The sequence below is a fragment of the Homalodisca vitripennis genome, chromosome 3 (genome assembly GCF_021130785.1).
Source record: "Homalodisca vitripennis isolate AUS2020 chromosome 3, UT_GWSS_2.1, whole genome shotgun sequence".
Lineage (NCBI taxonomy): Eukaryota > Metazoa > Arthropoda > Insecta > Hemiptera > Cicadellidae > Homalodisca > Homalodisca vitripennis.
Genome location: NC_060209.1, coordinates 183,639,033 through 183,662,994, shown reverse-complemented (window position 1 = coordinate 183,662,994; position 23,962 = coordinate 183,639,033). Strand labels below are relative to the sequence as shown.

The following is a 23,962-nucleotide window of genomic DNA, read 5'->3' as shown; positions in this document are numbered from 1 at the left end:
TGAAGTTTGCTTAGTCGAGTCTGTGTATACTACCCCTGGGACATAGTTTGTTGAGGACTCTCTAAAAATTGCTTGGTGAAGGGTTTTGTCGTAAGCGTATGGCTTCTTCAATATTGTTATTGTAGAAGTCTTCATAAGTTTCATTCGGACCAAGTTTTTTTGCTGTTGTAGGAGGCCCGGATGATGTAGTTTTCTCACAGTTACCCATAACAATGTCTTTCAAATTAAGAGCTTTACTTTTTGCTACTTGTAAAGAGATGCTAAAGCAGTTTGTTCTCTTCCTCTGGGATTTATCGTTTTTGTCCTTCATTAAAAGCAATTTGTTAGATGTCAGTTTTTTTTTGGTTTTTATAGTGCTGCTTCCTGTCATTGATTGTTTTTTATGTGTCATATCTGGGGTTAAATGGTTTCTCAGTTCTTTATTGCAGGTTTGGCTTCCTGCTGTCATCCCAATGCTGAGTCTTTCTCTTAAGTCAGATGTTATATTTAAAGTCTGGTGTTTAAGTTGATCGGACAGTTCTTGCTGTAGTGAGGTATAAGGGCGTATTAAGGGGGTTGGGGAGTGGCAATGAAAGGAGAGGGGCTGAATTTCCTGTGTTATAGAAACACTTGTATCTTGTCCGTTGAATTTTCTAAGGAAGGACGAAATATACAGCCTAGTTATGTTATGTCTTCATGATCCTTAAGCTTCTGAGGAAGAGACATAAGGTCACTTTCCATGGTTACTTTGGTCAGGGTATGATCATTAATTAATTTCCTTAATTTTTCCTCATTTGCCAAAAGTATATCAATCCTTGTATTAAGGGTAGATTCATCACTCTCTGCTAACCTAGATTTCTTGAGCAATTCTTCTTTGAGCTGGTTAATTTTGATGTTATAGTTACTATTTTCTAGATCAGCTTGCTATATCAGTTCTTCATTTAATAAATGTTCCTTTTCAGCTTTTTTCTTAATGAAGGACATTTCTTGAAGGAGCTCGCTATTTTTATCAGTGAGGCTTTGAATGTAATCCTCATTATTTTTTATGGTGGCTTGAATTTCCAAAATATTCTCAGAAGCGGTTTTATACATTTCTAACTCTTTTTTTAGTGTGGAGTTCTCCAGTTTCAGATTATTTAGTTGCTCTTTCAATTGTGAGTTCTCTAGCAGAAGTGCATTGCCAGCCTCGGCGGCAAGAGTTCTCTAAGTCAAGGTCATCCACATCTCCACAACTGTCAATCTTCACTCCGATTTCTTTGATTTTAGGACTTGGCTGCGTTTCTTGGTATTGTATGATTGACTTACTTAGCTCTGCTTCCCTTAAAGCTGAATTAAATCTTTTATTTCTATAGTTATTAATTTTCGGCAACCCATATTTTTGTTTGTTGTCTTCGTAAAGGCAGATGTCAGACTGTTTGATTATGGCATGGTCATAACTTCCAAAGAATCTGACTTGATAACATGGGGTTTTACTTGAGTTGTCATTGTCAATAATACTTTCAATAATGCCTGGCCAATGTGGGTAACCTCTCAGTTTGCCAAAGACTTTGTCCCCGATCTTCAGTCCTATTGATGTCATTGTTTTCAAATCCTGGTATAAAAATGTTAGGACTGTTTAGGAACAGGCTTGACTGGATCTTATTATAAAAATTTATGAGTAGGTTGGACAGTTTTTAAAGTATTTTGTAGTCCAATAAATTAAAATACTGTTTTTTATTAAAGCTTTGGCAGGCTGCTTAAGTCAAGGTATGATGGTTTATCAATTTAAAATCCTTGCCTTGATGTAAGCATTATACATAGTTTTCACTGCGATCAGTTAACTGAGTTAATTTCAGTTGCGAGCAGTGCAACTCTGTCAATATAGGTCAGGCGTGGAATGTGCTGTGTTTGCACTGTCAGTAAATATTTTGAGTGCTGTCAATATTATAGTGGGATTGCCAAGTGCCAAAATGATTTGTTTTGTCTGTTCTTGATTCATGGACACTCAAACTGTTTTTAATACTTCTACAGCCATTTGCGATAAACTGGGTTTCCGTTAGTTAATCAGGGTTTAACTATTACTCTCACTACCTGGCACATCACTTAGTAATTGAAGGGTTGGGTGGAAGAAAGGGGTAAGTCACATTTTGCCACTTTTGAGAAAAATGGACCTAAAGTTTTTAAGTTATAACTTTTGTATTTTTTTATTTAATTCAGCCCTGAAAACGGCATTGGGAGGGAAAGATACATACATTTTTTGTGGCAACTCCTGGTAAAAATTCAAATACTCCTTCCTACTAAATTTTCAACTTTTCTATCACTTACCCCCTTTTTCCACTTAAAAAGGGGGTACTTGGGAATGGAAGAAGGGGTTAAGTACTGTAAAATAATACAAAGATATATTATGTAAAAGACAGAACTTTATTTGAAATGTTACCTTATGGAATACCTTTAGATAAGATTGTTGCACAACAACAAACTCTTAACAGTGTAAATACTCTTATGAAAAGGTAACTTATCAGTCTTTTCGTGTTGGTAATAAAAATTGTAACTAAAATCTAGTTTTAAAATACAAAAAGGCTCAATATTATTACTATTTAAAAGCTTAAATGAACTTAAATGGAGAACACCCTTATCTCAATGATAAAACTTGGTAATATCTAAGTCTTTCTTTTGGTATAAAACGGTAACTAAAATAACTAAAACCTAGTCTCATTCAAAAAGGCACATTACTATTATTGTTTAATGCTTGAAAGAAGTTAAAAAGAGAACAGTGTATTTTAAGTCGTCTTTCCTCAGCGATAAACTTTACACAGTAAAAAATACTGTTGTTAAATACAACATCTAAGTATTTATGCCTTCTCTTGTAAGCTATTTTAAAAACAATAACTAAAGTCTACTTATAAAAAATTACAATCTTATTATTATTTTAAAGGCTTGAAATAGGTTAAGAGATATTAGTCTATTTTATTAATTAATCAGTTTTTCTCATTGGTTCAATGTAAAACTCTTTGTCACTTTTCTTTACTCTGTTTCTTTCACTGGTCACTCTTTGTTTATCTGCCCTTCTTCATTTTCTTCAGATTCTTTCTCCCGGTACCTGTTTTCTTGTTCTTCGATTACTCTCTGATAAAACCACTTATATTCTCCTTTACCATATTTAAGTTGTGTTTTAAAATTGTTGAGTTTCTCTTTGGTTACAGTCCCATACCGTTTTTCCTTACTTTCAATGTAAACATTCTTAAAAACATTTTCAGACAATGTTCGATGATCATTCCCCTTCTTATTATTAGCTTTTGTGCCTTTTCTTTCCTGCTTTATCAGGGACACCTTTTTAAATGGTGTGTTTTCATCATAGGTCTCTTTGTATAAGTAACAACCGAATTCGTCAACCCTTATCCACTTTATTCCGTCACGGAATCTGACATTCTCTTCCAGAAGATCCTTTTTACTTTGTTTTAGGCCCAGTTTGTCAGCAAATCCTTCAAAATGTCTAAAATGAGATGACATGTCTACAACAAAGTTTTTCTTAACTGATTTAGATATGATTTCTCGGTACTGATTTGGCACATATACATTTTCGTGTTTTCTGAGTTCTTTTTCGATGCGACCAAAATCACGGTCTGAATCCAGATAGCTATGGCCAACTTCCGGAAATTTATGATCGATTATTTTGAACATTTTTTTGGCCACCATGTACTGATAAAGTAAGATCAGTAAGAAGTTTTTATTTTGTCCTGTGCAAGAATCCGACCATATAATTAAGTGGTCACAATATATTAAGGTTGTATCTAGTTCGAATAAGGTGAGCAAGGAGCTTGCCACTTCATTACTGCCCCGATTCACAACATCTTCTGTCCAAGTGCAAAAGTCAGTTTTTTCTGTCTCTTTAGTAATAATATGTACTCCTAGGTTATAAAACCAAAGCTGTCTCAAGTAAAATGCTTTTGACGTTGTTAATTTTGGTAGTGGCATGGTTTGCTGCAAGTCAACAGTCATGTAACACACTTTTTCAGTCACTTTTGCTTTTTTCCCTGTCCTTTTTCTGAAGTGCAAATGCCTCTTTATAGTTTTCTTGATGTTCTTCTGTATTTTCTCCTTTTGCATCACTTTTTCCCAGGTGTCACTTCGTGAAGTGCAAATGCCTCTTTATAGTTTTCTTGATGTTCTTCTGTATTTTCTCCTGCATCACATGTAGAACAGGTGTCACTTCGTGGATACCAAACGACAAATTAAAATCTCTGTCGAATATTCTTCGGTAGAAACTGACTTTTACTCTGAAACATTCGGGTTTGTTTTCAAGTTCACATAAATCTATATATAACTTATGCATGTTAGGAATATTAAGCAATGGAGAAAGATACTTTTTGTAGGCATTAACATTTCGAGAATAGTGCGAGGACTCTGAAGGAAATGATTTTATGTGCTCTTGAATGTATCTTACAATAAATAGGTACTTTGTGAGGTCGGGACATATGAAAACCTCTTTTGTCTGGGGGAGCTGCACTGATTCCATCTTTCATTTTTTCTTGTAGTAATTCAATTTTCTTTTTTCCTATTTGAAAAAGGCAACATAAGGCTTTCTTGCAAACTCTTTTATCTTCATTGTTCTTACGGACATAAAATTGGTAAGACCGACTTTTCTTTTTAGAAACGTTTTGCTTGGACCTATCTACAGGCACAGGTACGATAGATTTGAACAACAAATTATTTTTTGAATTAGTATCTAGCTTATAAAAACTAGCGAGGATCTCTTTTCTGTCTTCAATGGAAAAGTTGTCATTACACTTAAACCTACACTTCTCATTGCATAAGATACCTTCATTAACTATCTTTTCTTTTATAACCAATCCTTTATGGGTTACATAGCTTTTTCCACATTCCCTAGCAAGTTTAGCCTTATTTCTTTTCCAAGTTTCAGGCATAGGAAGTCTCTTTCTAGATTGTTTTTGTGGCAGATTAAATATTTTAGTTCTCTTCTTGTGTGGTTCAATGACGTGTTCTTCACATTGATTGTCAATAACCTCGGATTGAGTATCCCGGTTACTTTTGTCACATTGTTCGGCAATTTCAATGCTAAGATTAAGGCATGTAGATGTATTATTTTTTCTTGCCTTTTTTTGGAAAAGATAACTAGGCCTATCACTATCACTATCTGTACCTGGAATGATATCTTCGTCACTGTTATGTTGAAAAGCACATTTACGTTTTCTCGTTTTTTCTTTATTCTCCATCTTGACTTTCCGTGTGAAACTTTCATCTTCATCACTGGATGACAGATCGTTTAAGTCAGGTTGATACTCTTCCTGTCCATCACTGCTGAATAATGATCTATCACTGCCAGATTCTATGTACTCCTCCTCTGAAATCAAACAAAACAAATTTGCAAAGAAAAGAATAAGCATAGAAACAAGTTTTTATTCCGAGAATACATATAGCCTAAAGTTTGTATTGACTACAGTTTAGAGTGTACTAGTAATATTAATTTACCTGGCCACACACAACAAATGTTGTAGTCTAGCCTAAGTGATTAACAGATCATGAATATAGATGACAGCTTAGCCTACTTCGAGAATAAAATTTCAGAGTAATCTGAAAAGCATACAAGAAATTGTTGGCATAGTTCAGTTTAGGATCGTAAAGATTAAGCCAAACGCTACCTGTAACGAACAATCAATACATTTTACTAAATAGTTTTATCAAACACTATAATGGGATTACTCCATAACTTTACTTTTCAGAACGGCAATGCTATTCTAGATTTAGGAGTGTTACTTAGGCCTAGGTCTAAATTGCTGTTAACCTAAACTGCTTCTGGAAAAGACCTAATAACTTAAATTAAGTATTATGGTAGAAAATTTAAAAAATTATATTGTTTTAGTAACATTGCTTACCTTCTAATGGCTCAAATAATCTATCTACTTTGTTGTTTTCTACACCATCTTCTGCACTTCTTAGGTTAGAATCATCATTATTACTGTGACATACTTCATCCTGGGTTTCAGAATCTTTGGATGCACTAGATTTTAGAGCATTAGTAGCTAATGCAAGTATGATATCCGCCCTGCGTGACATTTCAGCTAAAATACTTCACTGCTTTACAAAAATTGGTGTTTACATTCACATCTAACCTCAACCACAGATGATGACAAACCAACAATAATCATCTGTTCTTAGTGGATAAAGGAGGCAAGTACATATAGAGTACTGGATAAAAGGGGTAAGTGCGCATAGAGTAATGGAAAAAAGGGGCAAGTGCGCAAAGAGTAAGTGGATGAAGGGGGTAAGTGCAATTTTAAGTGGAAAAAGGGGGCAAGTGAAGCACTTACCTCCTTCATCCACAAACTTCGAGTTTAGTTTCTGCACTTACCCCCTAAATTCAAAATAATATCTCAGCTGTTACTGCAGTTAGGACAATGGGACCCAGTGTACCAAATACAGGATCACTTACTCCCTTCATCCATACATCTAACTCAATTTCGAAAAAAAAATGTTACTTACCCTCTTCTTCCACTCAACCCTTCAATTGTCTGTCAACTTCTCTTACGGTTAAATGATCACAATTAATATATGCCTGTGTATTGTTCTTAACAAAGAAACAGTTACCAGAAATAGCACTTAACAAATCCTAACCTCTAAAATGAGATTTATTTAACAATGTGACCAAACAGATTACTATACACAGTGAGTTGTTTTAGTGCCAACCACAAGTTTTAGACGCCAGCTTTTGTTCTATGTTTTTTATATCAAAATGAATATAAAGTGTTATGCTAATTACATATGTTTTTATTATAGGATAGTTAAGAAATTACAAACAATATGATAAATAAAAATGATTCATTAAATTTATGATAACATTCTTCAATGGCGGATCGTCACCTTGGCAGTTTTGAGAAGGTTTTCCTGTGAAGGTAAAATGTTGCTGTGGTGCCCAAAGGGTTAAATTTAGCTGTTTATTAGTCATGGTATACCCTTCAAATGATTGTAAGCAAGTCTTATCCTGGTTTAATTACAATAAGAAAATGTTTAGTAGGTCTGTGCCTACTGTATATTTCCTTTCATATACAGGGTCCCGTAATTAGTTTATATGTCTGTCTGGCTGTATGTGTTTATTAGAAAATAATTTGTACCTATAAAATGGTTTAAGATATCAAGTTGAAACTTGGCATTTTTAATTTCTACTTATCGTAGAACATTCAACATAGTTACTGTATTGCAAAGGGCATTTTTGTATCATTCTTATTATTATTAGATTAATATCTCTCAGTTATCAGAAAGATTTAGCGTGTAGACACTATGAATGTTTAACGCACTCAAATATTTTCATGTTACTTTATTTTTACATTTTTGAAAATTTGCACACGCTCACCTCCCCACTATAATTAATGGCAAACTTTTTTTGTTTTAGATTTTAATCTTCACAATCCAATAGGTCCCCATGACGCTTTAGTAACTGCAAATTTAGCATCCCAGGCTCCTCCTACTATATATTTTGTGGGATTGTAAACCCACATCTTCAGGAAGCATAACAGTATAAATATATAAGATAAAAAAAATAAACAGAATAAAGAATAATATAACCATAAAATGTAAACACACAACTCGAAAAAAAAAATAATAAAGACTCAGATATGATATGCATTTAGACTAGGTATGCTAAAAAGATCTGCATCTAAGATAGGTATGCTGATGGAGTTCTATATTCATACTAGGTTTTCTGATAGAATCTCCAATCTGGCGTACTCTAGTAAACATATTTTTAGATGGCAAGCCTATATCCATCTTACAATTTGTAGGTTCTGTATTTTCATTTTTCTCCATATTTCAAGGGATATTCCTTTCAAAATCATTGACACTGCTTGCTTACTTGGTCATTTGAGTCGGCTATATAGTTTTAATCAATCAATCCCATTCCATTCATATGTTGAATTAAAAACTAGTACATATTACAGTAGAGTCCCGATAGTTCGAGTCTCAATAGTCCGAGGTTCCGTTAAATCCGAGCCAACACACGTAAAAAAAATAAAATGTGATATGACATATTTGTACAACACACTCGAGCGTATGTCTGTAAACTGAGTGCTAGGCTACTTGGAGAAGCCGGTAGCCTGACTCATCAGTGCCACTTCATTTGCACCGCCCCACCCCCACCCTATTGTCAAGGCCATGGAACATCGCGCCCCGTATTGTCTAAAAATAAATCAGTCCGTTGCTCATCACGTTCGACTGCAGTACGGTTGTTCTAGATTACGATCGCAGTGCGCTTACCCGTCTGTTATTTACAACGTACAGTACTTGTCTAAATATTAAGTTTTAGTAAAAAAATATTTTCTGAAGTGTTTATGTGTTCATTGTACAGTGAACTATGAGTTCAAAAAGTAAAAGAAAGTTTGTACCGATAAAAACAAAACTAGAAGCTCTTAAAAGACTTGATAAAGGTGAAACGTTAAAAAAATTAGCTGCCGAGTACGGAGATGGTGAAGTGACAGTTGGTGACGGGCGAAGGAATCACGATAAAATTGAAAAGTTTGCATCAGAAAAGTGCTCGGAAAAGTGTACTAATGAGCGGAAGTCTATGAAGAAAGCAGAGTATGAAAAAACTAGCGAGGCCCTATTTTTATGGTTTTGTCAACAAAGAAACAAAGGTTGTCCTTTTTCCGGACCTATTTTACAGGAAAAGGTGAGGAAGATTTTACGGCACAAGTTGGAAAAAACGTTATGGCGTGAGGTAGTTAGAAATTTGTGGGGAGAAACTTTCGGCGGATTCCGAGGCAGTTGTTCAGTTCTGTGAAAAGTTAAAAAATCTTATTAAAAGTGAAAATTTAACACCTGATCAGATTTAAAACTGTGATAAAACAGGTTTGAATTTTAAAACTTTGCCATCAAAAACTCTAGCTTCACGGGAGGAAAAAGCTGCTCCGGGTCACAAAAAAAGCAAAGAGAGACTGACTGTGCTAGCCGCTTCAAACGCGTCGAGAAGCCATAAATTAAAACTAACTGTCATTGGCAAGTCTGCTAAGCCTCGTGCATTTAAAAACATGTCTATTTCAACGCTTATACTTATACAAACCAAAAAACCGCATGGATGGACAAACAAATTTTTAAAAACTGGTTTTTTAGTAAATTTGTTCCTGAAACCAAAAAGTTTTTGAAGAAAAGCAACCTACCCTCTAAAGCCATCTTAACACTTGATAACGCAGGATCACACCCAGATGAAGGGGAACTGCAATGCGATGGCATACGCACGATGTTTTTGCCACCGAACGTGACCAGCCCCATTCAGCCTATGGACCAAGGCGTACTTGAAACTTTGAAAAAAGTACAGACGCCGTTTGTTGCAATCAATGTTTCAAACAATTGAAGGAGAGGCAACCGTAAAAGATTTCCTGAAAAAAGTCACAATCAAGGATGTGATTTATTGGATCGCTGAAGCTTGGAGCGAAATTAAAACAGAAACAATCCAGAAATCATGGAAGAAAATCGGAGTGTGTAAAATTGAAAATGATGGTGAAGATGACGATCTACCGTTAATAAATTTAATAAACAGACTTCCTGGTTGCAATGGGACAAATCAAACTGATATTGGAGAGTGGATGAGTAGGGACGAACAGTTAGAGACAACAGACGACACCATAGTTGAGATGGTCACAGACATGACAGCTGACGGGAGTGAGGAAGAAGAAAGTGTGCAGGAGACAGACCCTGCAATGACTCACAGCGACGGCTATGCGGCACTGGATGCTGCCCTGTGCTACGTAGAGCAGCAAGCAGAGGCGACAGCGGCAGACACGTTATTGCTTCGGCGGTGGAGAGACATGGCTGCCCGCAAACGCTGCAGTGTGGTAAAACAAAAAACTCTAGATAGTTTTTTAAAGTAAACATTGCATCTTTGGACCTCTGTAAGTAATTTCTTAATGCTGGTATTTGTAATAAAAGCATATTTCTTTTGTTTGCCTTCAGTTCTAATTATAACCCAATTTTTCTCAAAGTGTTCCGTATAATTCGAGTTCTTCACAATTCGAGGTACATTCTAGTCCCATTCACCTCAGATTACCGGGACTCTACTGTATTTATAAAATAATGTTAATTCAATAATACAATTCAGAATGATTGTAAGAATGATACTGTTTGTGTAGTTGCCAGTGATCCATCGCAGCAAGGGGCGGGGAGTAAAGCGGCCAAGGACAGACAGTTTGTCAGACAAAGTAGGGATGAGAGAGGGGGAAGATGGTGGTGGTGGAGAGCTAGTAGGGGGGCGGGAAGCGACCAGGACACCGGGACTCGACTGTATGGAGTCCGCCCATGAGAACCAACTCCTCACCCTCAACTGCATCACAGGTAATGGTTTATTCATTTGTCTTCATTTGAACACTTCATGTACAATGTGAATACAATGTACTATTGACAAAGTCATATTTTATCTGTAATTAGTTAAATAGAATCACAACTTTCTTCTGTTTTCCGGTATAAACTGCGTTAAAAGAATTGTTAACACAATAAATTACATAACCTTTTGTCATAACACTATCTTTTAGTTTTCCAAATGACACCAAGTCCGAATTTCTTTGAATACAATTAAAATCTTGGGCTATTTCGTCCTTATTATTAAGAGCCTTCTTCAGGAAAGAAATTTGAAACTGACTAAATCAGTGTTGGTGGTGTCTACTATATCAGTGAGTACTGTAGTTTGCCATCTGGTCTTATTTTTTTTAAATTTTAGATAATTTAAAACCAAATTTAAAGGAAATATTTGTTTAACACAATAATATATTTTAAACTAAAGTGAGTATCGCATGTATAAATTCATCTATAAATTAATATATATATATATATATAAAATGCCAAGACTTGGAAATGAACTAGGATCCATTATCAGTGATGGTGACCTCTGGTGTGCCAAAAGCACTTGGAAAGTTCTGAAATGCGTTTGTCGCAGTCAGTGATTTTAATGGACACAATTCCGCCTATTTCATGAAAACATCCTGCACCGGTAGAATAAACCTCACTCCTCCTCTTCCTGAATGTGGTAACGGTCCTATTATATCGGTCATGTTTTATTTATACAAACTTAATGAATGTATGTGTTTATATAAAACCATAAGTTATTAATTGATCATTAAATACTGTTTCCCAAATTGTAGATTTTCAATCTTTATTTGCCTCGGGTACTTGCATTACTTTAAAATATGTCTCTTTGTCTTGTCTTCAACACATATGCCATAAGCATGTCTTTTTTACATTGATATTATTAACTCCGGATTTAAAGTTCCACTTTACTCCAATCTGTGTTTCAGACAATGCCCAGACAGAGGCTCTGCTCAGTCCTCACGTGAATGGAGAGCTACAGCTAGTGAGTCCAGAGAAAGTAAGCGAAGGTGTCTGTCTGGAGCAGGCCCACAGCGGCTGGACCCAGGACACTGCGGGAGCTGTTCGGATAGGAGACATCTACATGATGGTAGGTCTAGATAGCCGTGCAAAATTCTCAAAAACTTATAATATATAGAAACACTAGCAGTTGCCTGTGGCTTCGCACACAATTTCCTGTTGAAAAACAGTACACTATATTCACGTATTCTTTTTCTATCCCATTCTAAACATTCCTGACATAGTTGATAAATAGTCGTTCCTTCATGAGCCTCTTGGGCGCATTATGAAGGCATGTACCATATTTCCTGCCTCTATGTTTCACGGTTTTTGCTAGGTGTTGATAAGTTATTCAGTACAATTAATTTATATGGATGAATCTCGATAAACTAATTAGGTTATAAAGAATCAAATTCAGTCTGTAAAATGACTTTTCTGTCTAAGATATTTCCAGTATTATTGTGGAGTTTGCCTTGTGCTTCGATCAAGAAAATGTATCAACGAAAACCAATTTTGATCATAAAACATCTTCTTTTGGCTCTTTTAAATTACATTCGATTTATCAAATTCAATTACCTAATGTGCAGACATTCACGACTTTGTATATAATGAGGTGTTTTTTATAACAGTGTTTAATAGTATTTTCATTGCATTAGTTAGTTTATTGATCATTGGTGCAATGTAAATTTAAAATTAGGCAATAACTTCTTCTGTGCTGCCTTACACTACTGATCAAGCATTTTACAATAATAATTTTCTAAATTTTAAAATGTAAACAAATGTCTCTGCCTCTTTGATGAACTTCAGCTGAAAGTATGAGGCATGTTTTTAAAGTAAGTACCGTTTTTAAATTACGCAGCTGCAGCGCTGCAGTTGCCGTTTAGCGCTTGCGCATAGTGTAGCTACATCAGTTGGGAAGCCACATACGCCATTACGACGTCATTTGATCGAGTCTTCGTGTGTTTACGTGATTTTAAAATGCCGCCGACTATCAAGAATCCCGCCGACTGTGAAGTGCGTGCTGTGATTCGTTTTCTCTGTGCTAAAAGCTTATCATTCATCGTCAAATCAGTGAAGTTTATGGTGAAAACATTATGAGTGAAGGAATGGTGCGGAAATGGGTTAGGTAGGGCCTTCAAAGATGGCCGCACAAAGTTCATGATGAGGAACGAAGTGGGCGACCTTTAGTCATTACCGATGATCTCATTCAAAAAGTGGACTGTAAAATGAAAGAGAACAGACGGTTCACAATTTCGTCCTTAGCTGAAAAACTTCCTGCTGTATCAAGAAGTGTTCTCTACGAAATTGTGTCCGAACGTTTGAATTATCGGAAACTGTGTTCACGGTGGGTACCGAAAATGTTGAATGATGAGCACAAAACTAAACGATTGGGCAGTGCAATGAGCTTTCTCGAGCGTTACAGTAACAAGGGCGATGATATTTTAAGCCATATCGTTACAGGTGATGAAACGTGGGTAGCCTACGTTACACCAGAATCAAAACAACAGTCAATGGAATGGCAGCATTCAACATCTCCTAGGAAAGTCAAATTCAAGCAAACAATTTCTGCCCAGAAAATCATGTGCACTGTCTTTTGGGACTGACAGGGTGTGTTGGTCATTTTTCTGTCTCGCGGTGAAACTTTAAACAAAATTCAAAACAAAAGGCGTGGCATGCTGAGTGCAGGTGTCGTTTTGCTCCACGATAATGCTTGTCCACATTCAGCAAATCGAACGCAAGAGCTCATCACTTCATTTGGCTGGGAACAATTGGACCATCCTCCATACAGTCATGATATAGCGCCTAGCGACTACCATTTGTTTCTGCACTTGAAGACGCATTTGGCGGGGAAGCGTCATTCCAATGATGAAGAAGCAAAAACGTCTGCGCAACAGTGGTTGTCTAGTCTGGTGGCAAGCTTCTTTGACAACGGCATACAAAAGCTGGTCCCAAGATACGACAAGTGCCTTAATAATAATGGAAATTATGTAGAGAAGTTGAGGAAAGAATGCTCTTTCAGGTAAATAAAGTTTTGTTTGAAAAATTTACTTGTTGATTTTTTTATATCAAAACGGTACTTACTTTAAAAACATGCCTCGTATTAACAGCTGTTAAGTATCAGTTCACTTTGTATTACATGTCGTAGCACAGTCTACCGGATCGAAGGTAAAACATTCCAAAATAAAAAAAATAACAATTTATAAATAAAACATGAATTAAATAAACAAGTTAAATTGGACAGGGTTGTAAATCTAAACCATTCTCGAATCCCCTTCAACACACACAAAAATTTCGTCAAAATCGGTCCAGTCGTTTAGGAGGAGTTCAGTAAAATACATACGCACACAAGAAATATATATATATATATATATATATATATATATATAAGATTACCAAAATGATTTACAAATAAAAACTCAGACTACTTTTGTGTGTCATCATTCATCATCATCATCATCATCAGACGTTTCCGTTATCACGGGTCGTCGTACACAGCCTCCTCCACTTTTGTCTATCATTCCAGGTCTCCTCTTCCTCCACCTGTATTTTCTGTAGTCCCCTTCTCTCTATGTCTTTCCACACTTGGTCCTCCCATCTTCCTCTCGGTCTTCCTCTTGGTCTTCTTCCTCCTTCCTCCTTCTCCAGTGCTATTCTAGGCATTCTATTATCTCCCATCCTCTTCACATGCCCCATCCACTGTATTCTTCTTCCTTCCTTCCATTGTCTCTTGCAGTGAAACTACCTTCAATCTTTCTCTGGTTATTTCGTTCCTTATTCTATCTCTTCTTGTAGTCTTCTATATCCCTCTACTTTTGTGTGTGTTACATTAAATTAAAAACTGTTTTTAAATAATGTCACTCGTTCCTCTTAACTTCCTTCATTAAAATAAAGATTTAATTGTATTGTCTTTTTAACAATTTCCCTCCTGAAGAAACTTCCTAGTAGGAAGCTCTTCTTATCCCTGTAGATCTTCAGCACTATCAGCTTTTATCACATCCAAAACTCCTATACTTATGATTTGTTTAGTTTAACCTAGTTTGGAATTATGTGTTAGGTTAGTTATTTACCTGAAGAAGAGTTCAGATTGCAGATCTCAAAATGTAGTGTTACTGATATTTTTGTATCACTGAACGGTGACAAATGTCCAGAAAAATCCTGTTTCCTTCACTCCTATACTACACATATTCACAAATGGTGTCAAACAACTGCAAGGGATCAGGAACATTTCTCTGCATTTTAGAATCAAGCAGAGAAGCAGTTAACTAAAGTGGTGCAGTACCAAGATATTTTCTTCCCTAAATTTTTTTCCCATAATTTTTATGCATAAATGATGTGTACCTGCGGATGTCGTCCTCTATGCTGATGACACTACAATCATAAATAAACAACCTAGTAGCAGTCTAGCACTGACACAAGCTAAATCAAATCAAAATCGCATTCAAAATTGGTTGACTGCTAATGAATTGGTATTAAATACAAATAAAACAGTGACAACCTTTTTTGGCCTTAAAGAAAAACCAGAACAACACACAGAAAATCCAACTTTTTTGGGCCTAACCCTTGATCCAACACTATGTTGGCATCAACACATAATTGGTCTCAAAATTAAACTTAGCAGAAGCATTTATGCCTTAAAACGCTTATGTGGTGAATTGGACCAGAACGGGATCCGCACTGCCTATTTTGGTATTTTTCAATCACATATTACCTATGGTCTTGTTGTATGGGGTGGAGCCTCCCATGCCGAAGAGGTACTTATATTACAGAAAAAAGCTATCCGTATCATTGCTGGAGTTGGTAGGCTTGATCACTGTTGGGATATTTTTGTACAGCTCAGGATTCTCACTCTACCTTGTCTGTATATAATGCAATGCTTGTTGTACCTTAGAAAAAATGAAGACAGATTTATGCTCAGAAATGAAATCCACTCATACAATACAAGAAATAGCCATTTAATAAATTTACCTCCACACAGACTTAGCATAAGTGAAAAAAAACCCTCTGTTAGATTTATGAATAAATTGCCTATGAAAATGAAAAAATTAAAAGACTGTTCTTTTAAATCAAAATTATATAATTTCTTGTTAAATAATGAATTTTATTCAATAAGTGAGTTTTTATTGAGTCAATGGACTGACGATGACTTCTTTAACTAGTGAAGTACAATTATAAATTATACTGACCTGCCTATGTATTTGTGTGAAATATCTTGTGGCCAATAAATTATTCTATTCTAACTTACCTTAATAATCTGTATTTTTGTGGTGTTGAAACACCACAAAAACCACCACCACCAGTATGAATACTGGTTTTTGATTTTCTAAAATTATCATTCATTTTCAGTCGTTCAGTGACAGAACCATTCCGAATAGCTTATGTTCTTTATCAACACATATGTTATCCCCAGGAGGGTTCACTTCTGGCTGGTTATACCTTCCAGTTGAACCCACAGTGGGTACAACAAAAACCGATGTGTCACTCAAATCTGGGCAACCTTATGGGTGTCCATCACTAACCGCAAATGTTGAGATTCTGGGGCGCAAGTGTAATTCGATAAGTCTAGTCTACTGCGGGAGATGACTATTGGAGTTAGTGGGGTTTGTGTTCCAAGAGTCAAAGGTTCTTGCCAGCCTAGACATAAGGGTGTGCCACCCGCTGCCTGCTTTGTCTGGAGAGGCTGATTCAGAACTTGCTTCTCCTTCTTCCTAAGAGAGGACATGACTTGAAATTAGTGCCCTAAACTTTTCCTCGTGAATTTTGACAGGAAGCGGTCCCTACTCCCAACCTTACCATTCCAAAATATCCTGTCCCTTCGGAAGCAGCGCAAAGGTCCTTATAGATTATAGCAATTTTCTAAGCTTCTTGTCCTAAGAGAACAAAAAAAAAACACATATGTTCTTAAAAAGCCATTCCTGGTTGTTTTTTTATCATTCAACCAGTTTAGGAATCATTGGTTGTTTAAAAATATGGGTTAAACAGAAAAAAATACATACAAATATCTAAAAATATTTTACAAGACAAACAAAACTATGTATTGCTAGATTGTGATGGTTGACTTTGTTAACCTCAAAACAGACTGTCAATGCACTTTGAGGATGTAGAGTGGTACTATCTAGTTGACACTTGTTTATTGTCATGTATCTATTGGGGGATATCAATATGTATATCCTCAACATCTAAAAGAGGATTTTCTAAAAAAGGGGCAACATATCTGTACAGGAGTTGTTATCACTCTAATTCCTGTGACAGTGATAGATATAGCCCAGTTCTTAACACCAAGAGGTTAGCTCATAAGCCAAAGAACATTGTTTTTATCATATTTTAATCTAACAAAGATAAAATTGTTGTTGATAAAAAAGTTGTTCATTAAAAAATTTAAAGCTCAAAGTTTGTTTTAAAATATTTTAAATACAAAAAATCTTAACGTTATGATTAATATTACTAAAGTTATGAATTTTCCTTGAATGAATTTATTGCACTTTTAACATAGACCTTTTTATGATTAAATAAAGATTTTTAGTACTGTCAGAAAGAGAAAAAACAATGTTGGTTCTCATAGATGATATTTATAGATTGATCGGTTTGACAGTTTGGTGTGGACTCGAAGATCCAGCTGGACTACTGGTGGGAGAGGTGCCCTCCTACTGACAGCTCCGCAGTCACTACTAGTGAAGTGGCGGGAACCACCTCTGCCAACCTTGCCCTAGCACTGCAGAAACTGCTCTCTGTCGCCAAGCTTCAGATGTTCAAATCCAAGGTTGGTCTTACGATTTTGATCAGTTTCTCTTCTTTGCCAATTATTATATAGATAGTGTAGTTGGTTAACAATTCAAGTTGGAGACTTCATATTAAAATAACTTAGAAATAACATAATATTGTTTTGAATTTTAAAATACTAACATTGCCTTGCATTTTTATATTTACATTTATGCCTGTGTAAAGGACAATGTTTATTTTTTGTAATAATCAACTTCAATATACCTATTTTACACAATCAAGCAAAATGTCAAATAGCCTAGATATGTCTTAATTTTATTTAAAAGATCACCACAATATATGAATATAAAACTTACAGTTCTCTTCCTGTCCAAATTAATAACATTGTTTCTTTGAAAAAGGGTTTAAAATAATTTCCTTTATGTCGGCATAAGTTCGCCAGTCACTTATTTTAAATTAGGCCATTTAGAGGAAGAATTTTATCATGGCACTGTTTTAACCACTGAAAGATACTTTCATCTACGTCCTTGAATTCAGGTCCTTTTATTCTTGCACAGAATTCCTTAATGTATACATCTTTCTCTCTTTTCAATGTGGTCGAGAAAGTATTCGCTGGTATGCCTCTTGTTTTCCTATTCCCAGCGTCCACAGTCTCTATAAGTTTAACTTTTTCTTGATAAGAAGTTTTTCATTTTGCTATTGCACTTTTACACGAAATACTGTCCTAATGGAAAATCGAATGTACATATTTCACTGAGCTAACTTAAATTTGCTTGAATCATGGTAACATGCAAATCAAACTAGGATAGAGTTGTGATTCACCATTGTGACAACAGAAAACAAAGGTGGTGGAAGTTTCAAGTCTCGAGATAAAAAATATGGTAGTGTGCTTGCCTTTGTTGTGTTGATAAAATGAAACTTCGATATATGGAGGTTAACAGTAGGCAAAATTAAGGACAAAGATTCGATTCATTGAGGTTATCTACATTAAACTTTTGATGTATAAAGATATAAAATTAGTATTAAAGTAAACAACGTATTCAAGGGGAATTACAATACTTCGATTTATCAAGGAATTCAATATATTATCTATTGAGTTTCGATATATCAAGGCTTCACTGTACAAGAAGTTATGAAAAACTATGTCTTATGACAGGCAAAGAGATACATACCTATAACACACGGCAAACAACCAGCTACTGCCACGCCATCTCTTTGAAATGAAGCCGTCTTACATTTGTTGGAAGCTGAGAAACGTATTAAGGCAACAAAGAACAGATTCATTCATTTCAGGAAAGGATATGAATTCAAGAGTCTGGAGTTTCTTGGTCAGCCACCTGATTTACACCTTGAAAGAATTCAAGGACTGAGACAACTACCTGGCACATTCTATTCAAGATTCTTAGTTTTAAGAAATAATTTTAAATTTTAACACGTACAAATTGTATGTTATTATTGTATTTGACACATTGATATACTTAAAGCTCATGTAAAAAGAATTTAACTATTGACTTCCCCTAACTGGGCAGTCATATGAATTTCTTTTTACTTAGAACCAGATAACCAGTAAAGGTTTAGAAGCTGTACATCTCCTTCACGCCTCTCCTTTGCTCTCTCCATAATTTCTCTCCTCTTTTATTTCCATCTTATTCTCTTTGTATTTCTGTCTCAATCAATGTCTATATTTACAATGTGAAGCTTATCAGAAGTATTTTATTTCATAACACTAAAGATAAGAAGAATTTGCGCCTTGGGTGACTGGAATCTGTCACCATTGTAGTTAGGTTGTTGAAATTTAAAACATATAAAGTACAGACTCAGTACTTAATTTTGAAATTCATACGGCATTAAGTATATAGATCTGAATCTTTTTACTATTTTGAAAAAAATGCACACTGGAATTGGTGTTTCTAATCAAGAAAATATGTGTGTACTTTGCTAGTCCTTCTCCTGGTGATTATTAATAATAAAGAGACATCATATATTATCACAGTTAGTGATGTATCTATACTGCAGAGACTAAGGAAAGTTTTAGCCTTTAATTATTAATTTTTCAACCACCGTTGGAGGTGGACAGCAAGGCGCAAATTCTTGTTTCCTCAAACATTCCATGTGGATATCAAACACCATGTTGAGTCAAGGTTATATTTAAACATTATTCCTCCTCTTTCTTAGGGTTCGTCTTCCAACTGCATTGGTGCCGATTCAAAGATCAATACTCCTAAGTCTCGTCTCTCTAAACCTAAGACTCACCTTGACGGTATTCAGGTAAAATATTTAGATGTAAACTGTTCCAAATTAAGTGTACTGGGTTGGGTTATCACTGCTTTATCATTACAATTATTTACTTTTTTGTGGCTTCTCTTTCTCATATTTGCCATTGGTCGTTTGTTCTGTGTACAGTTAAAACAAATTTACAATACATTTTTTGTCATTTGAATTTCATTAAATAAGCTATCTAGTGCACAAAAGTTAAAAAAATGTACACAGTTAAAAAAAAAATGTTAAATGTAAAAATGTTTAATATACAGTATGATGTAAGCTGCATTTGTTAACACGTTCACGACGATGTGTACCCCATCAGGTATACACGATCTTTCACACTGCCGTTGTGTACCTGATTGGGTACACACCTTGCTTTCCTAAAGTGCTTTGTACGCCTGATGGAGTGCACTTTGCTAGCATTTCCTTGTTGCGTTTTCATTGTTTCCCTGTTAGTGGTTTGTTAAATGTGATCTCGTGCTTAAATAAATACCTTAGACAACGTGTACCCTGTAGGGCGCACAATTGCTTAATTTTTAAGGTAAATAAATTTTTTAGGTACCTCTTGAGGGGAAATATTAAAAAAATATTGAAATAACTGTTTTTGTTCAAAATTGCAAAGGCTACATACATTTCTTGTTATACATAGACGTTTAACATAAAAACACTATTACAGTTTTTTGCCATTATCAATGAAAAATTCAACGGCAAATAAAAAAGTCCTGCAATAAATTGTCATTGTGAACGTGTTATAAAAAAAATGTTAACTGGATGTAAATAAACATTGTAGGTAAATACTAGTTATATTTTTATCCACAATTTTTTTTTAATGAAAAAGGTATTGAAGAACTGAAGATTTTAAGTATTATCCATTTTCCTTAACTCATTTAATACAAATTTCGTTAACTCCCTGAAAAACTATTCTGTGCGAGTTCTAAAAAATGGACTGTTCAAGAAAAGTGAGATTATAATCAATGAAAATACTTTGAGAAATGTTAGCAGTGAGTCTACGGAATATTATTGTTGCTATGTGGCACTGAAGGGAATTTTCCAAATTGTTATTTTTGTATTGGGTAAGCAGAAGGACAGTGCTTCGTACACATCAGAAATGTTTGTCATTGTGTTTGAACCAAACTTGATTATTTGGGTTATTCACCTCGAACTTGTCATTATAATTAAGGATCAGAGTAAGCCCTCTTGAAGGCTTGTTACGTTGATTCACATCAGGGCTCTACGATCAATAAACATATCTGTGATTCTCATCTGTTTAATGTTGCTGCAATAACCTATTCCTTTATTATAATTACATTTTACAGTATTTCAGAAGTTCTCCAATGCAACAAATTTATCAAGATTTGTCTTGTATTCTCTATTTTGATAAAGTCCTAGTATGTCTTAATTTTATAACTCTGTATTATACAGAAAACTGATTGTTTTTGTTCATTTTATTTGTACCTCTTCTATCATTAAGTGTTTACAAAAATCCACCTCCTATCTCAACACATGCTTGGAGGCAACCGAATTAAAGTGCGCCTGAATGGTGGGGGACCCCTCTACCGAGGCCGACCAGTTGGACCCCTCTCCACCTCCGTTGAGGATACAGCGAACCAGTCTCGATACTTATTGAACAGACCCTGTACCTGAAGTATCTTATATACAAATACTCAGCATATCTTTCTGAGTGCTGTGGTGAATAGATTACATCATAACCTTTATTCAGATGCTAATATGATATTAAAACAACGTTGCTCAAAAAACTCACCACGATTATCTTGCTAATAGACGTACAAAGTACTCACCACACTACTGGTGTTTAGCCAGTTATAGGGTCAATTTTAACATCCTTTATAGTAGCATAGTTTTACGCTATGGTGAATTGCTTCTTTACAACAACGGTGTTGCTATTCTTGTTTTAGAAAGTGGACACACAACTCAAGTTCCAGGTTTGTCCTCTGCCTCTAGACGAGGTGTTTCGTCGCCCCATCGTCGCTCCCATCAACTCTCACAAGCTTTCCGACAACTCAAATGTACATTTTGAAGTGAGTATAATATGTATAATCATGTGCCTTACAGAATTTATTTTCTAGCAGAGCTAAAGCTTTTTTCAGTTCTTTTAGTTGTTAATCTCTCTCACTACTGTCAGATGAGATGACGAATTTTTAATCCAGTCTTAGATGCAAATATATTTTTTGCTAATTATCATTTTACTTACCTTATTTTCAACATTCCTACTTATTTTTCATGGATGTAAGTACTTACGATTATATTAATTTTAAAATCTAACTGAAAGTAAATCCATTTAAATACTACAAGTTACATAAGGTTTAATGATGCTGGAAAGTAAACAACATTTCTAAATTCAAATTTGGTGAGAGAATCAATAGAGATGGCCATATTTATGAAACTGCAGCTCAGTACAAGCTGACTATTTTGAACTCGGCGGTGACAAATGTTGTAGCGGGGAAGGTGCATAATCGACTACACACTGCGGACCTACCATGTGTCTGGCCATCACTGTGTGAAATCGGAGGTTGAAATAAAAACGGCCCTTTTGTATATATATATATATATATATATATTTAATGTAATGATGTGCCATACATTACAATTTTCTTCAAACATATAATTTTGAACATTTTGGAAATATAAATGTAATATTTTGGAAATTTTACATTTTTACATACACTCTTATGAAAATCTTCCTATTGAGCAAATGTTGTAAATAAGTTTAAGGTCCTAAGAGTACGGAAATGTAAAAATAAACAATACTTTTTCTTCATATTTAATTAAATTATACATACATATTTACAAAACAAGTAATTGTCATTGTAGAAGATGCGGCCAAGGTATTGTAACCGCCGAGGCAGACCTCGCCGACCACCCCCACCACAGCGGTCCGCCCAAGATGTCAAGCCCCTGCTGCCCAAAGTCCCCCCCACTCTTAGTCTGGCAACTGGCGGACTGTTCAGTGCTGTCACTAGGCAAGGCTTCAAGCCTATAGCTCCTGCCCCACCACCCTCTGCTACCGAGACCAGGCCTGCTCCAATCACAATCGGTAAGTGTATACAATAGTGACATTTATTGTCAGCTGAATTTTATGTAAGGTTTGGGAGTTGTACTAATTTATTACCTTCATCATACAATATTTTATTCATAAAATACAGTAAGTATTTAGAATAAAACATCTAATACAAAATTAAAATAAAAGTGTTAAAACTAAACCAATGTAACTAGTATTAATGTATAAAAATGGTTTTTACATTATAGTTTATCATTGTACATTATATTTTAGTCTACAATTGAAATCCATATTTTAGTCTTGGAACTGCAATTTTGTTTTTTAATTGATTATTTTATGTCTGAAGTTCAAAAAGTATTTATTTGATGTTAATACTCCATATTCATACATGAAGTACACAAATAAGAGTATTTTGGCATGTTTCCTTTGTCATAGATAAACTTATATACAACACAAAACAATATGTGCACCCATAAAAACCACTAAACACCTGCAAATACATCTAAATCATTACCAAAACGTTTATATATAATTTTTACTACGATCTATAGATCTTTAAATTTATAATAATTATTGTTAAAAGCTGCAATGATTACTTCAAGACATATTGACTGTATCAATTATGTAATGGTTCCAGACGTGAAGGTGGCATCTGTGAGTGAAGTAGTAGAAGGGATTGAGCGTGTTCCCTCCCCTCCCTCTCTCAGTAACCTGCTAGACGACCTTTCCCTCCCGTCCGTCAGTGGTTCTCGGCTCTCTACACCTGTACCAACCTTTGAGGGTATGTCTTACAAACTTCTTTTGGTTTTCTACACCTAACGTAGCTATAGTGGGAATAATTGATGCAAAGCGATTGATAAGTTTGTCTCCATTCTAACTTCCATTTCTTGCTTTGTCAGAAATCTGACACTGTCACAGACTTGACTCCTGGAATTTGAAGTCCCCGTTCATTTAAAGAGATTCCAAAAAGCTGTACCAAATTGTGCACCTGATGAGAACACCTGCTCCTCATCTGGAGTTCACTGACGGCTGTTGGTGAACAAAGGCCTCTTTTGTAGTCTAGGATGTCCAAACGATGCAATAAGTTTGTTTTAAACTTCTTGTCACAGGCTTTTTTTGTACCTCTTCAGTTATGGACTTAAGATTCTAAGAGGAAAATCTTTGACAGTGTCAGATGACTGACACTGCAAGAAGTGAAGGAGAAATGGAGCTAAACTTATCATTCACCTTTTTTTGGTTTATGATTAATATTTAAAATGGTTTTCTGCAGATAGTATCTTGTTGATACACAATAAATTCAGCAATTAAAGTCTTTTTAGGTTTATTTTCTGTGTATTTCAAGGTGGCTGTGAAAAAAAGGAATCCAACCTAAGAAGTGACATCTACCGTATATGTGTGCATTAGACCATTGTGTAAGTGGCATTGATGAATCCAGTTGGAAAAAAATGCTGTTCAAAGTTTTGAAAATGTTTGTTACATAGTAGAGATGAAATAACAAAGAAACTTAGCCTATTACAAGTTTAAAACAGTACTTAAAAATTCTTTCAAAAACAGGTGTTCAAAATATTTTCCTCTGGTTGTCTGTGAACTTGCTAAACGGCAATAAAGACTTACTAATGCACTTTGTAGTATTTACTAGGA

At 35.1% G+C, this 23,962-nt stretch overlaps 1 protein-coding gene across 3 annotated transcripts in view; it reads left to right on the top strand.

Moving 5' to 3' along the window:
- The window catches only part of LOC124357837 (protein cramped), a 66,347-nt gene that overhangs the window by 19,280 nt on the left and 23,105 nt on the right, over positions 1–23,962 (top strand). For all 3 annotated transcript variants that reach the window (XM_046809905.1, XM_046809904.1, XM_046809906.1), the window contains exons 7-13: positions 10,095–10,296; positions 11,253–11,413; positions 16,913–17,080; positions 19,216–19,308; positions 21,219–21,341; positions 22,135–22,357; positions 22,959–23,102. In XM_046809905.1, the coding sequence (XP_046665861.1) occupies positions 10,095–10,296; positions 11,253–11,413; positions 16,913–17,080; positions 19,216–19,308; positions 21,219–21,341; positions 22,135–22,357; positions 22,959–23,102 (1,114 nt within the window). The remainder of the gene's footprint in view (positions 1–10,094; positions 10,297–11,252; positions 11,414–16,912; positions 17,081–19,215; positions 19,309–21,218; positions 21,342–22,134; positions 22,358–22,958; positions 23,103–23,962) is intronic.